The sequence below is a fragment of the Bos taurus genome, chromosome 3 (genome assembly GCF_002263795.3).
Source record: "Bos taurus isolate L1 Dominette 01449 registration number 42190680 breed Hereford chromosome 3, ARS-UCD2.0, whole genome shotgun sequence".
Taxonomy (NCBI): Eukaryota; Metazoa; Chordata; class Mammalia; order Artiodactyla; family Bovidae; genus Bos; species Bos taurus.
In genome coordinates this window covers 100,097,842-100,110,768 of record NC_037330.1, presented here as the reverse complement: position 1 = coordinate 100,110,768, position 12,927 = coordinate 100,097,842, and the positions used below count along the sequence as shown (strand labels likewise).

Below are 12,927 nucleotides of genomic sequence, written 5' to 3'. Positions count from 1 at the left end.
TGATTCAAATGTATTCTTTTTAATGGCTGAGTAATACTCCATTGTGTATATGTAGCACAGCTTTCTTATCCATTCATCTGCTGATGGACATCTAGGTTGCTTCCATGTCCTGGCTATTATAAACAGTGCTGTGATGAACATTGGGGTGCACGTGTCTCTTTCAATTCTGGTTTCCTTGGTGTATATGCCCAGTAGTGGGATTGCTGGGTCATAAGGCAGTTCTATTTCCAGTTTTTTAAGGAATCTCCACACTGTTCTCCATAGTGGCTGTACTAGTTTGCATTCCCACCAACAGTGTAAGAGGGTTCCCTTTTCTCCATACCCTCTCCAACATTTATTGCTTGTAATCTCTATCTTTTAATTGGTGCCTTGTAGCTGAGTTAGTAAAGAATCTGCCTGCAATGCAGGAGACCTAGGTTTGATTCCTGGGTCGGGAAGATCCCCTGGAGAAGGAAATGGTAACCCACTCCAGTATTCTTGCTTGGAGAATCCCATGGACAGAGGAGCCTGGCAGGCTATAGTCCATGGGGTCGTAAGAGTTGGACATGACTTAGTGACTAAACCACCACCACCAACACCAACACCATACTATTTCATTTACTATTGTTGTTGATAATGTTTTGGTTTAAATCTGTCATCTTCCTATTTATTTTCTTATTGTACCATCTGTTTTTTTCTTTATTTGTTCTTTCATTTGGGACTGAGTGTTTTTTAATTTTATTTTACATCCTCTATTGGCTTATGAGCTATAACTCTTTGTTATTTAGTAGTTGGATTAGCATGTATAATATATATTTTTATCACAATATTAAACCACTTCACATGTGGCATAAAAATAATACTATTCCATTTCTACCCTCCCAGCCTTTATACTGTCTTCAACCTTTTTATTTTCATATATGATGTAAATTTCACATTACCTTGTTATTTTTGTTTAAACATTATTTTTTAAAGACATTTAAATAATAAGAAAAAAATCTTAGATATTTTCCCATGTAGTTAACATTTCCAGTGTTCTTCACTCTTTCGTGTAGATCCATATTCCATCTGGTATTATTCTCCTTGTGCCTAAAGGACATTTTGAAACTATTTCTTGTAGTGCAGTCTTCTGTTGAGGATTTTGTTTGGCTTTTTTAATCTGAAAATATCTTTATTTCATCTTTTTTTTTAAGAATATTTTCACTGGTGCAGTGACTTTTGACACTAACTGCCCAGAATTGGGCAGAACTTAGGTTATGGCCACAGTCCTCCACAAAACTGTTGTTACTTTAGACATCACTTGCATGATTGGCAGTTCCCAGGCCACTCATAATTCTCACCAACTGGATACAAGTTCAGGGCTCCCACTGCCTCCTCAGATTTAATAATTTGCTAGAATGACTTGCAGAAATCATAAAAGAACTATATTTACAAATACAGTTTTATTATAGCAAAAAAGATATATTAAGAACCAGCTAAAAATAGAGACACTTAAGGTGAAGTCTGGGAGGGTCCCCTGTGTGAAGTTTCTGGTGCCTCTCTCCATGAAGTCCAGATGCTTCACTCTCCTGGCATACTCATGTGTAGCAATATGCAGAGTATTACTAACCAGGAACACTCATCAGAGCTTTGGTGTCCATAGTGCTTACTAGAGTTTCATTATGTAAGTAAGCATGATTGACTAATTCATCAGCTATGTGATTGAACTCAGTCTCTTGCACCCCTGGAGGCCAGAGTAATATCAAATGGCTTAAGCTTCAGCTCTCTGTTCTCTTGGTTCCTCATCTTATTTGCATAAACTGTCTGGCCCCACCATAAATAAAGAAGACACTCCTATCACCTGGGAAATTGCAAAGATTTAGAGGCACATTCCTAGGAACTGGGGACAAATGCCACCAGGTTCTTTATTACACAGTAGCTGGGTATAGAATTCCAGGTTGGTAGGATTTGTGTTTTTTCCCATAATTTAAAGATGTTATTTCATTATCCTTTTGCATTATTTTTGGTCAGAAATCTACTATAATCCTTATCTTTATTCCTGTCTAAACATGTCTTTCCTACCCCCCTCAATCTGCCTCCCAACTACTTTTAAGAATTTTCTTTTTATCATGAGTTTTGAGCAATATGATTGTAATGTGCTTTGGTATATATTTCTTCCTCTTTCTCTTAGAGATTCTTAGATAAAATGGGTTTATAGTTTTTTCCATCAAATTTAGAAAACCATCAGCCATTATTTCTTTTTTTTTTTAATTTTATTTTATTTTTAAACTTTACATAATTGTATTAGTTTTGCCAAATATCAAAATGAATCCACCACAGGTATACATGTGTTCCCCATCCTGAACCCTCCTCCCTCCTCCCTCCCCATACCATCCCTCTGGGTCATCCCAGTGCTCTAGCCCCATGCATCCAGTATCGTGCATCGAACCTGGACTGGCATGTCGTTTCATACATGATATTTTACATGCTTCAATGCCATTCTCCCAAATCTTCCACCCTCTCCCTCTCCCACAGAGTCCATAAGACTGTTCTATACATCAGTGTCTCTTTTGCTGTCTCATACACAGGGTTATTGTTACCATCTTTCTAAATTCCATATATATGCGTTAGTATACTGTAATGGTGTTTTTCCTTCTGGCTTACTTCACTCTGTATAATAGGCTCCAGTTTCATCCACCTCATTAGAACTGATTCAAATGTATTCTTTTTAATGGCTGAGTAATACTCCATTGTGTATATGTACCACAGCTTTCTTATCCATTCATCTGGTGATGGACATCTAGGTTGCTTCCATGTCCTGGCTATTATAAACAGTGCTGCAATGAACAACCATTATTTCTTCAAATATGTTTTCTGCATCCTCCACTCTCTTATCCTTTAAGGATTATTATTCTGCTTGAAGTTGTCACACACCTCAGTGATGTGCTGGTTTTTATTATTGTTGTTATTTACAACTTTTTTTCCTCTTAGTGTTAGGCATTTCTGACATGTGTGTGTTCTGTGAATCCCTAGCTTTGCTGTGAGCTCCTGGAAGATTCTTCGTGTTCTTTTCAATAACCATCACCACACCCGGTCCTTGGAAGACTGGCCATTGTTTGTAGGATACTCATGTTCAGGGCCTTGAGGCTTTAGATTGGTGGTTTGGGGAACCAACAAAGGGCATCTAGCTTTACATGTCAGGGATCAAACTGAGGGCACTTGTTAATCTCTGAGATGACACTATTTAAAAAGAATTTTATATATATAGTTTTTTAGACCTTGATAATTCTGAGGAGGCCTGATTCTTTTTAAGTCCTACCTAAGGAAACAGCTATTCTAAATCACTTTTCTCACACCCTGGTGACATGTGCTAGCCAGGAGGTAGGATAAACCATAAGAGGTAGCCCTCAACACCCAGGAAACCCAGAGTTGGTACTGAGTTGCGAGCAGATCTACTGCATAAGGTTGTGCACCTCACTGGGGCTCCCTGGCAAGGGGATGAGTAGAAGCTGAAAATGCCTTTTCTTCATTAGTTCTCCTAAAGAGAGTGCCTTTATATAATTGATATAGAGGTACTGCACAGGGTAGGGAGCCGTTGTTTGAGAGACTGATTTGTCTAAGATCAGTACTGTGCTTAGTCATTCAGTTGTGTCTGACTTTTTGCGACCCCATGAACTATAGCCTGCCAGGCTCCTCTGTCCTTGGGGATTCTCCAGGCAAGAATACTGGAATGGGTTGCCATGCCCTCCTCCAGGGGATCTTCCCAATATTGCAGGTCTTCCACATTGCAGGTGGGTTCTTTACTGTCTCAGCCACCCAGAAGATCAGTACAGAAAGACATTGAGTGCTATCCATGCCTGTTGAATGGAGATAATAAACTCATGGGCAGCTTCATGGCACTTTGGAACATCATACCCTTTACAAAAAATAAATTGTCCAAGAAGAAACCAGGGCCTGCTGAATTATTAGGTCCCTGGGTAGCTGCTGTTTCTCATAGCTAGTGTGGGTTCATAGAGGTGAGCACAGAAGTGGGGTGGTGGGGAGGGACTGGCTGAGTGATCAGCACATCATGGAGTGTGGTGCTTATTTCAACATGGTTTTTTGGGTAGAGACATGTTGACAGCTTCTCCTAAATAGCAGCCCCCAGCTGGCAATTGGACCACAGAAGTATGGCAGGCTTAGATTTGGCAATCATGGTCCTTAGCACTAAGGTAAGTACAGTTGTTGTTGTTTTTTTTCAATTTATTTTAATTGGAGGCTAATTACTTTACAATATTGTGGTGGTTTTTGCCATACATTCACATGAATCAGCCATGGGTGTACATATGTTCCCCATCCCTCCCCATCCCATCCCTCAGGGTCATCCCAGTGCACCAGCCCTGAGCGCCCTGTCTCATGCATCAGACCTGGACTGGTGATCTGTTTCACATATGATAATATACATGTTTCAATGCTATTCTCTTCAATCATCCCACCCTTGCCTTCTCCCACAGAGTCCAAAAGTCTGTTCTTTGCATCTGTGTCTATTTCGCTGTCTCGCATATAAGGTCATTGTTACCGTCTTTCTAAATTCCATATATATGCATTAATATACTGTATTGGTGTTTTTTCTTTCTGACTTACTTCTCTCTGTATAATAGGCTCCAGTTTCATCCACCTCATTAGAACTGATTTAAATGCATCCTTTTTAATGGCTGAGTAGTATTCCATTGTGTATATATACCACAGTTTTCTTATCCATTTGTCTGCTGATGGACATCTAGGTTGCTTCCATGTCCTGGCTATTGTAAACAGAAGCACACAGTTTTGTTCAAAACTTCTGAGCTATAAGTTTACAAGTTGTAGGGGACATGTGAAAACTAACAAAGAGATGGACATAATTCCTACCCTGTGAAAGGGTTGGGCATGCTTTGCAGACTTGGGGACCTTGTGTATGGACTGTTTAAGGAGCACCACTCTCCTAAGTCCCCACCTGAGAACTTCATTTTCCCCTAGGCACACATATTTCTGGGTTAGCTCCTTGGATGCAGTGTGCAGAATATATGTGCAAGAGCCTTTCAGACCAGCAGTCCCATTGCCCTTTGAGAAGTGTTTGAGTGTTTGGCTGTGTGCTCTGCCCCGAATGAGTTCAAGCCTTTGCAAAGTTGGGTTAACTTGACTAGGCAGATTGGAACCTGAGATGTTCCAAGGAGGACAGGAAATTGTCAAGTTGCTGCTAGATCTAGAACAGATGTCTGAGAAGCATAGATGGGTTTTAGGCAACTTGGGAACAAGGGAAAACCCTCTGGGCTGCCAAACTTTTGCAAAGAGAGAATCATTAAACTAATGGTGGGCCTGGAAAAATAATCATATGTGCTCATTGCTGGTGCTAGGGGATGATTTCTTTTCTAAAGGTTGTCATCTCAGCCTTCCCCAGAAGCAAATCTCACAGAGGATTTCTTTTACTTTCCCTGTTTACAGGTAACAGTCCTTTGGATAGTCCCCGGAATTTCTCTCCAAATGCACCTGCTCACTTTTCCTTTGTTCCTGCCCGTAGGTAAGTTTGTAGACTCTTCTGTGACTAGTGACTAACATGTGTGGTATTTGCATGAATGCCAGTTAAATGTCAGCTTCCTCCTTTGAGACATTGCCCTTCTAAGTGTGTTACCTTCGGTCTGCCAGCCATCAAAATTCTTTTCCTGCTTTCCTCGCCCAGGTCATAATTATCTTGTTCAACCTTTGTTTTCCAAACACCATAGGTGTTTGCATTTGAGTGTTCGAATGGGCAAGCAGATACTAGAAGTGAATTTATTTTACAATCTTAAACAGAAATCCCTGGTTTCCTGAGGGTATGTTCTGAAACATTATACTCTCAATTGAGAGCTGTGCTAATGAGAAGATGGGCTCTCCTCCCAGGAGGACCCAAAGTTACACTTCTCCTCCTCTAACTCAGCTAGTTCAGGGAGCTGGAAGGGGCCATTTATGCCTCTCTCCTTGAGGATAAAGAGACTACCAGGTCTTCACTTATACTCCCATGAATTTGGTGTGATTTGGTGTGATTAACAGCCATGCTTGTATTCCTCACATTTCACTCATTTCCGGAAGTGACATGAACTTGTCTCCAGCACGTGGGAGCAGGCTTGACAGTTCAGCCCACTGCCAGGCTATCTGCCAGTACTTCTCTGGCCTCTGGAGAAGTACTGAGCTGACTGACATGAGTCCATCCATGTGTCAAGTCTTCTTATACAAATTATTTACTTTTCAGAACATCTCTACAATTCTTGCTTGGCAGAGTTCGTGTTCTTTGGTTTTATTTTTAAAGCTATTCTTGATTAGAGCCAGTCTTTGTCATTAAGACCTCCAGAAAAGGAATGTTTTCAGTATAGGAATATGCTGGATGGATGCATCTGCCTTTCCAGCCCGGCCGAAAGTCTCATATGTCCCAGACTTGCTGCCTCGACTGTGTGTGAACTCTCACCTCAGAGCTGGGACAGCAGGACCTAGGACTGTCCTCTATACTGAGTCATTTCCCGTTCATTCAGTAAATATTTACTGAGCACCCAGTAAGCCCAGGCACAGGCTGGGTACTTAGTGGGAACCAGACAGACAGAGCCCTTATTTTCTAGAAACTTAGTGGAGTTAGTAGAGTCTGTGCACTTGTTCCCTTTGAAGGAATGCTGTTCCCTCAGGTCTTTGCTTAGTTAACATCAGCTCTCCAGAGAGGCCTTCCCTCACCATACAGTATAAAGAAGTCCCTCATCATTCTCCAGCAGAGCATCCAGTTTGATGTTCAAACTAGTACTTTTCAGTGCCTGATACAGTCACCCCTGGGTATCCAGAGGGAACTGGTCCCAGGACCCCCGTGGATACCAAAATCCACAGATGTTTAAGGCTCATAGTATTTGCATATAACCTTTGTACATCCTCTTCTGTACTTTAAATCATCTCTGGATTACTTTTAATACCCAATACAATGTAAATGCTATGTAAATAGTTTTAAATACAGTGTGAATAGTTGCTGGCACCCAGAAAATTCAGGTTTGGCTCTGTGGAACTTACTGGATTATTTTTTCCCTGAATATTTTTGATTCACTGTTGGTTGAATCTGCAGATGCAGAACTATGGATAAGGGGGGCTGCCTGTATTTTCTTATTTGCTTTCCATTTCCTCTTAACCAGAATCAAAGCACCTTTAATAAAGATGCCTTAACATGTTGCAAATATGTCTGCTGGTATATAATAAGCACTCAGTCGGTGCTTACTGATTGAATGAGTGGTGGGGAAGATTGATGAACAAGCAAATGAACAAGTATGTAGTTTTAACCTGTGATAAGCACCGTAAAGGGAAAGAATATGGTGCTGCCTAAAAGAGTAGGAAGGGAATGAGGCTGGAGAGTCTATACTGGGTGGTCATAAGGCCTCTAAGAAGAACTGACCTTTAAGCCAGCCTGAAGGATAAGAAGGAGCCTGCCATGTTGAAAGTGAGAACACAGGTGTGTAGACCAATCCAGGCAGAGGGAATAGCTTGTTCCACTGGTGCCCTGTGCCTGCATGGGCTTTCGGAATAGATCAGCTGGGAACTCTGAGGCTTGGTATTACCACTGAGATCCACACAGGTCTGTGCTAGGTGGCCTAAAGTTTGAGTCAAAGACAGAAACCTAGGCTGTCCCCTTACCAGACAGAGGTGGGAAAGCGGTTAGGTATTGATAGGGGAGGGGAAGAAGACGTCAATCCTGCCAAACAGAGTCCTCAGAAATTGTGTTTCCTGTCACTGAAGTCCAGCTTGGGTTTTATAGCATTGCATTAGTTTGGAATTTCACACAAAAGGCAGATGTAATGAAACTCTAGGGGTATACCTGTTAGTCATACAATTCCACTTCTAACTTTTGCACATTCCTAAACAAAAGGTTTGCCTCTGCCAAGCTAGACCAAATGCCAGGGGTCAGACAGATCAGTCCCTCTGGTTCCCTTTGGTTCTCACTTTAATGTATGTCTTTCCACCACAGCCATGGCCACAGAGCAGACAGGTAATAGCGGACTTGACGGGGAGGGGCTGGGAAACTGCTGTGCATGGCCAGACAGTGTGGTTTGTGGTCTTGTGCTTGGTGAGAACTGGGTGTGATGAGTCTTCTCTGACTGTGGGTTTGGACATTTGGCCTTTCATTTCTAGCAAAGAGGCCCTAAGGGAGCGCCCTCTGCCTGCTGGAACCAAGGCTCCATGCTCATACGCTTAGAGGCAGGATTTGATAAATAGTTCCAAGCTTCTGAGCAAAGAGACAAGTCACCCTCATTCCCACAACTTTCCTTGGTCACCCAGTGGATGACCCAGCAGAGGACACAGAGGCCTCCTTATAGTGGCATTTCTGACTCTGGTGGTCCCTGCTCCTCAGTTTATAGGAAAATTGCTGCCATGCAATTGGTTTTCATTTCCTTGTGAAGGAGGAAAAGTCATCTGTGGAGAAGTGTATCTGACAAGGGTTTGGGAAATGCCTCCCTGAGCTAGACTAGTTCGATTTTCACTGAGCTCTGTTTTCTGGGAATTGACTTGCTTTCTTGTGTAGAGCTCTCAGGGCCAAGCAGAGAGGTCAGAGAGAACATCATGTTTGAGCAGGCTCCTGGACATTTTGTGTCTCAGAGACTAGGTTCCAGCAGGACTGGCTGCCTGGGTGGCATGAATTTTGAGTTGTGTGCATGTGGCATGGAACCCCCGGCTGTCCCCTAACAGAACCTAGTAGAAAAAGCTGCTCCGTGTTGCTGGGGGTGGCGGGGAGTGCTTCCAAAAGAAAAGCCCTGGCAAGATTGATTCCTTTTTTGCTTCTTCCTCTCATGCCTCACCCCACCCACTGTTAACTGTGAAGCCTGGAACAAAACAATCCACCCTGATCTCTGGGTCTTAATGTTTTTTCTGAAGATTGAGAGTATTGAACTTAACTTCTAAAGGTCCTCCATTGCTAATGTTCAAAGAAGTTTTCCTCTAACTTCAACCAGAGCAGGCTATACCCCAAGCCCCACAAGAAAGAACGTTTGTTACAATACATCCTGTAATCCAGGAAAGAATCACTTGTCCATGTTATAAAAGCTTCAAGCCAAATATTTGCTTGATCTTTCTTCTCTACAGCAAAGCAGGTAACTGTGGTTCTCTGTAATGAGAGCTTCAGGCATATCCTCTAAAGAGCAGCTGGAAGCCTGCCCCAGAGTCTCATATACAGCCAAGACTATACCACCTCACTCCTCATTCATCAGGTTGCTGTCACTCTTTGGCAAACATTCTCAAAGATTGGATTTATCAGTCCTGATGGGTCCTGGGTAGCCTTTGACTATTTGCCATCTATTGATTCATACTCAGACCCAAGTGGTAGTTTCATTTCTTCCTGGTTATCAACCCAGCGGCCTGGGGCACCCCAAAGAGCCCTTCATGTGGAGCCTTTAGGAAAGGAACTAGCATTTCAGTGGCAGTTCTGTCCTTGTGATGTACCCTTTAGCTGGGATCCTCTGTCATCGCTAGAAGTGAGTAAGTTGAGAGTGTAAAGATGTTTATTCCAAAACCATAGTATTGCATAACAGATGTTCTTATTTAAAGTTATGGACTCCTTTATAGTCAGAGATGTCTGTCTTTCAGTGGGAAATACAGAACAATAGGCCCCATGTACGAGAGAGATATGAAAGCATGTGCTGGACAGAGCAGTACAGTCTTGAGACAAGAAAGAGCCCACCAGTGAATTAGCTGCCCCCAAAAAACTGATCAAAAGACAGGCAGGTGCTGGGCTCAGGGTGGGGTCTGGTAGAAACTGCCTAACGTTCGTTTCTTACATAGGACTGATGGACGGCGCTGGTCTTTGGCCTCATTGCCTTCTTCAGGCTATGGAACCAACACCCCTAGTTCTACCGTGTCAGTAAGTGGCCAAATCTGTGGCTGTACTTCCTTCGCCCTACAGTGTTGTGAAATGGTTCTCAACTTTTTCTCCAGAGCCCAGCTCAGAGAGGTTGTTTGGGGTGAGGCTGAGTGGGGCAGAGGTCTGGTGGCCCTTAACAGCCATAGTCAGATCCATTACATGCCTTTGGAAAGAATTAACCAGCTTGTCTCTGAGCATCAGTTATTCCTAGTGGAGTCCGAGGGGGACTTGAGAATGGACTTTTTCTTTGCCCATGAGGCTGGGCACAGGGACTCCTAAGCACAGTTCCCTTGCTCCCCTATTTTATTTCCAGAACTGCAGTCAAGAGCAGGTAACCCCTCCCATGTCCCAAAGGACATGTATCCTCCAACTTTTTCACTTTTCCTTTCAAAAACTTCTAAAACTTCTTAGAGAAGATTTTAGCCTAAAACACAACAGATGTCCTATTGCCGCTGTGCACAAGTGATGCTAAAATGAGACTTCCTCACTGAGCAACTTTTAATTGAAGGCAGGATGACGCATTGGCAAACACTTTCTGTAAAGGGCCATATTTCAGGCTTTGCAAGCCACAGACTGGATGACCCATTTCCCTTGTATTCCACCATTCTTTAGGTCTTCTCAGATCAATTTGTCTATATTCATAAATCCAAAGCAGGAAAAGGAGTTACTCTTTTTTTTTTTTTTTTTTGCTGCACCTCACAGCCTGTGGGATCTTAGTTCCCTGACCAGGGATCCAACCCATGCCTTCTGCAGTGGAAGTGCAGAGTCTTAACCATTGGACCTGCAGGAGAGTCCTAAATATTACTCTTAAGTTAATCCAAGGATTTCACTGGTCCTTCTGCAGCTGTTAGTTTCAGATCTTTCCCTAGTAAATATCCCTTCCCATAATCCTTTACTCAACCATGATTTTTTTAGATCCAAGGTAAGTGTCATGTATTTATTATGTATATATATTCCTGTTCAAAAAATTTTAATTGACCCAACCCATTGCTTCAGCTTATTTTATTGAAATACCTTAAAATACCAACTTTGCTTCATGTTAGTTGCAGTTGAGTGAGGATAATTTTTTACAGTTTCTGTCCAAACCATTTATAAAAAACGTGACCAAGACAGAGCCCTGTGAAAACCTCCCACCAGCTGTTTACAACTTCATTTATTATAGCATTCCATGAGAGAAGTGTGTACTGTTAGTCAAAAGAATTCTGGTTTCTCACTTGGTATTAAGGCTTACATGTGGCCTCAGAGTTCTCTCAGTGTGGTGCTGCAGCTTTGAGTGTAAATGGATTTAGACATTTAACTTCAGATTCTTCATCAGTTGGTGAGCAGAACTGAGCCAAGAGTGTTAGATTGGCTGCTGTTGTAGCTGGTCTGATCGGGTAAGGGGGGATTCACGACCAGGGCTGCCACAGCAATGGCTGCACTGTGGGCTGCCTCTGATAGCACAGCTCACTCCCTCTCATTGTCTCCTGTGACTCCAGTGGGCTTAGCTTTAATCTCAGTCATCAGACCATGTTTAGAACTCTTACCTATTTTCAGGTCAAGTCTAATATTTGAGTTGCAGACCTGAAAATAATTTTCTTCCCTGCTGAATTTTCTTGCCTATTGGTATCCCTAGAGCCTGGGTGAAGTGGTCACAGCCTCAGCAAAGCCAGTTGCCCTCTGGTTAACAACCTGAAGGAAGCATTGCCGAGCACCCCTAGGGCTCTCCAAGGTGTTGTAGGAAGGAGAACTTACAGGATGTCGTTTGTAGGTCGAGCATTCCTAGGACATTGCCAAAGAAGCCAGGAAGCATGGCTTATTAATTACTTGCCATTCCAACTAGCCAAAAGCCTCATGAAAGTAAGGGGTCCTTGCAGAAGAATCTGCTTTTTGCCACCTAAAGAGGGCCCCTAGGAAGTCGGGGAACTCTCACACCCATGAATGTCTGGGTCTGACCCCCTGCAAAACTCAGGAAAGAGGAGAGTATCTCGGCTTCCTCAGGACTGAGAGCCCTGAGGGGTAGAGATGGACAGGATCGTGCCCTGTGGAGAGGAAGCCTGCCGCTGTGGGCTGACTTCAGGTTTACACTGACTGGGGGCCCCTCACCATTCTCAGCCCACCTCCGCTCCTGGCCTGCCTCACACTTCTCTCTAATGCTTTTTTTTTTTTTAATGTCCCCTCTAGTCGTCGTGCTCCTCTCAGGAGAAGCTGCACCAGTTGCCTTTCCAGCCCACGGCCGATGAGCTGCACTTCTTGACGAAGCATTTCAGCACAGACAGTGTGCCTGATGAGGAGGGGCGGCAGTCCCCCGCCCTGCGGCCCCGCTCCCGCAGCCTCAGGTGAGGGGCCCTCTCCCACCTGGAGCTCAGCTTGTCCTCAGAGCCTAGGAGTTGGCACATTTGCTCCATAAAGGGCAAGACAGTAAATAGTTCACAGTTTGTAGGCCATACCACCTCTGGCAGCTACTTACTCTGCTGTTGTGTGGACTCATCCACAGACATTATGTGAACTTTATTTATAAAAGCAGGCAGCTGGCCAGATTTGGTCTGCGGGCCATAATTTGCCAACCCCTGGCCTAGCACATGGGCACAGCTCAAATGAGTCAAGCCCAGGGAGGCTCAAGCCCTTTGGCTTCGGGTACGGTTCAGCTCACCCCACCACCCGCTGCCACCGAGAGGTGCCTAACGATGCTCTCAGGGGGTCCCTCTTCTTCCCTTTAAAAGTAGTTGGCAGTAAAAATGTACTGTGGACTCTTTTCAGTTATGGGAGAATAATGGTATCATCCCTCCTGATGGTTACCTGGCTAAGAACCCAGTGGCCCAGAATATATAACTCGGCCAACTGAAAACGTTGCTTCTGAGGACACTTGTGGCTGACTCAGGGAGAAGCCCATCGCAAAAGAAGAACTAAATGGCCATCTCAATCAGTCTCATCTCCCTGAATCACTAGGGCTCATCAAACCAAGCAGTCCTTAACCCCTGATTTCTCTGTGTATTCCATGGATTCAGTCAGCTCTTCTCTTTGGCATTAGGTGGTAAATCTGTGCCAAAATTCCAAGTTCAAGAAGAAGGTGGAAACTGCAATGAGCAGGGCTTTCAGAGATGGAGCTCAGCTTTCCA

At 43.5% G+C, this 12,927-nt stretch overlaps 1 protein-coding gene across 9 annotated transcripts in view; it reads left to right on the top strand.

The window, feature by feature from the left end:
* MAST2 (microtubule associated serine/threonine kinase 2) overlaps positions 1 to 12,927 on the top strand; it is a 207,067-nt gene that overhangs the window by 167,582 nt on the left and 26,558 nt on the right. For 6 of the 9 annotated variants that reach the window (XM_005204881.4, XM_005204880.4, XM_024990152.2 and 3 more), the window contains 4 exons: positions 5,419 to 5,494; positions 7,943 to 7,963; positions 9,751 to 9,829; positions 11,993 to 12,147. In XM_005204881.4, coding sequence (XP_005204938.2) covers positions 5,419 to 5,494; positions 7,943 to 7,963; positions 9,751 to 9,829; positions 11,993 to 12,147 — 331 coding nt within the window. The remainder of the gene's footprint in view (positions 1 to 5,418; positions 5,495 to 7,942; positions 7,964 to 9,750; positions 9,830 to 11,992; positions 12,148 to 12,927) is intronic. The other 3 variants (XM_005204882.4, XM_003585907.5, XM_005204884.5) reach the window with 1 other exon arrangement.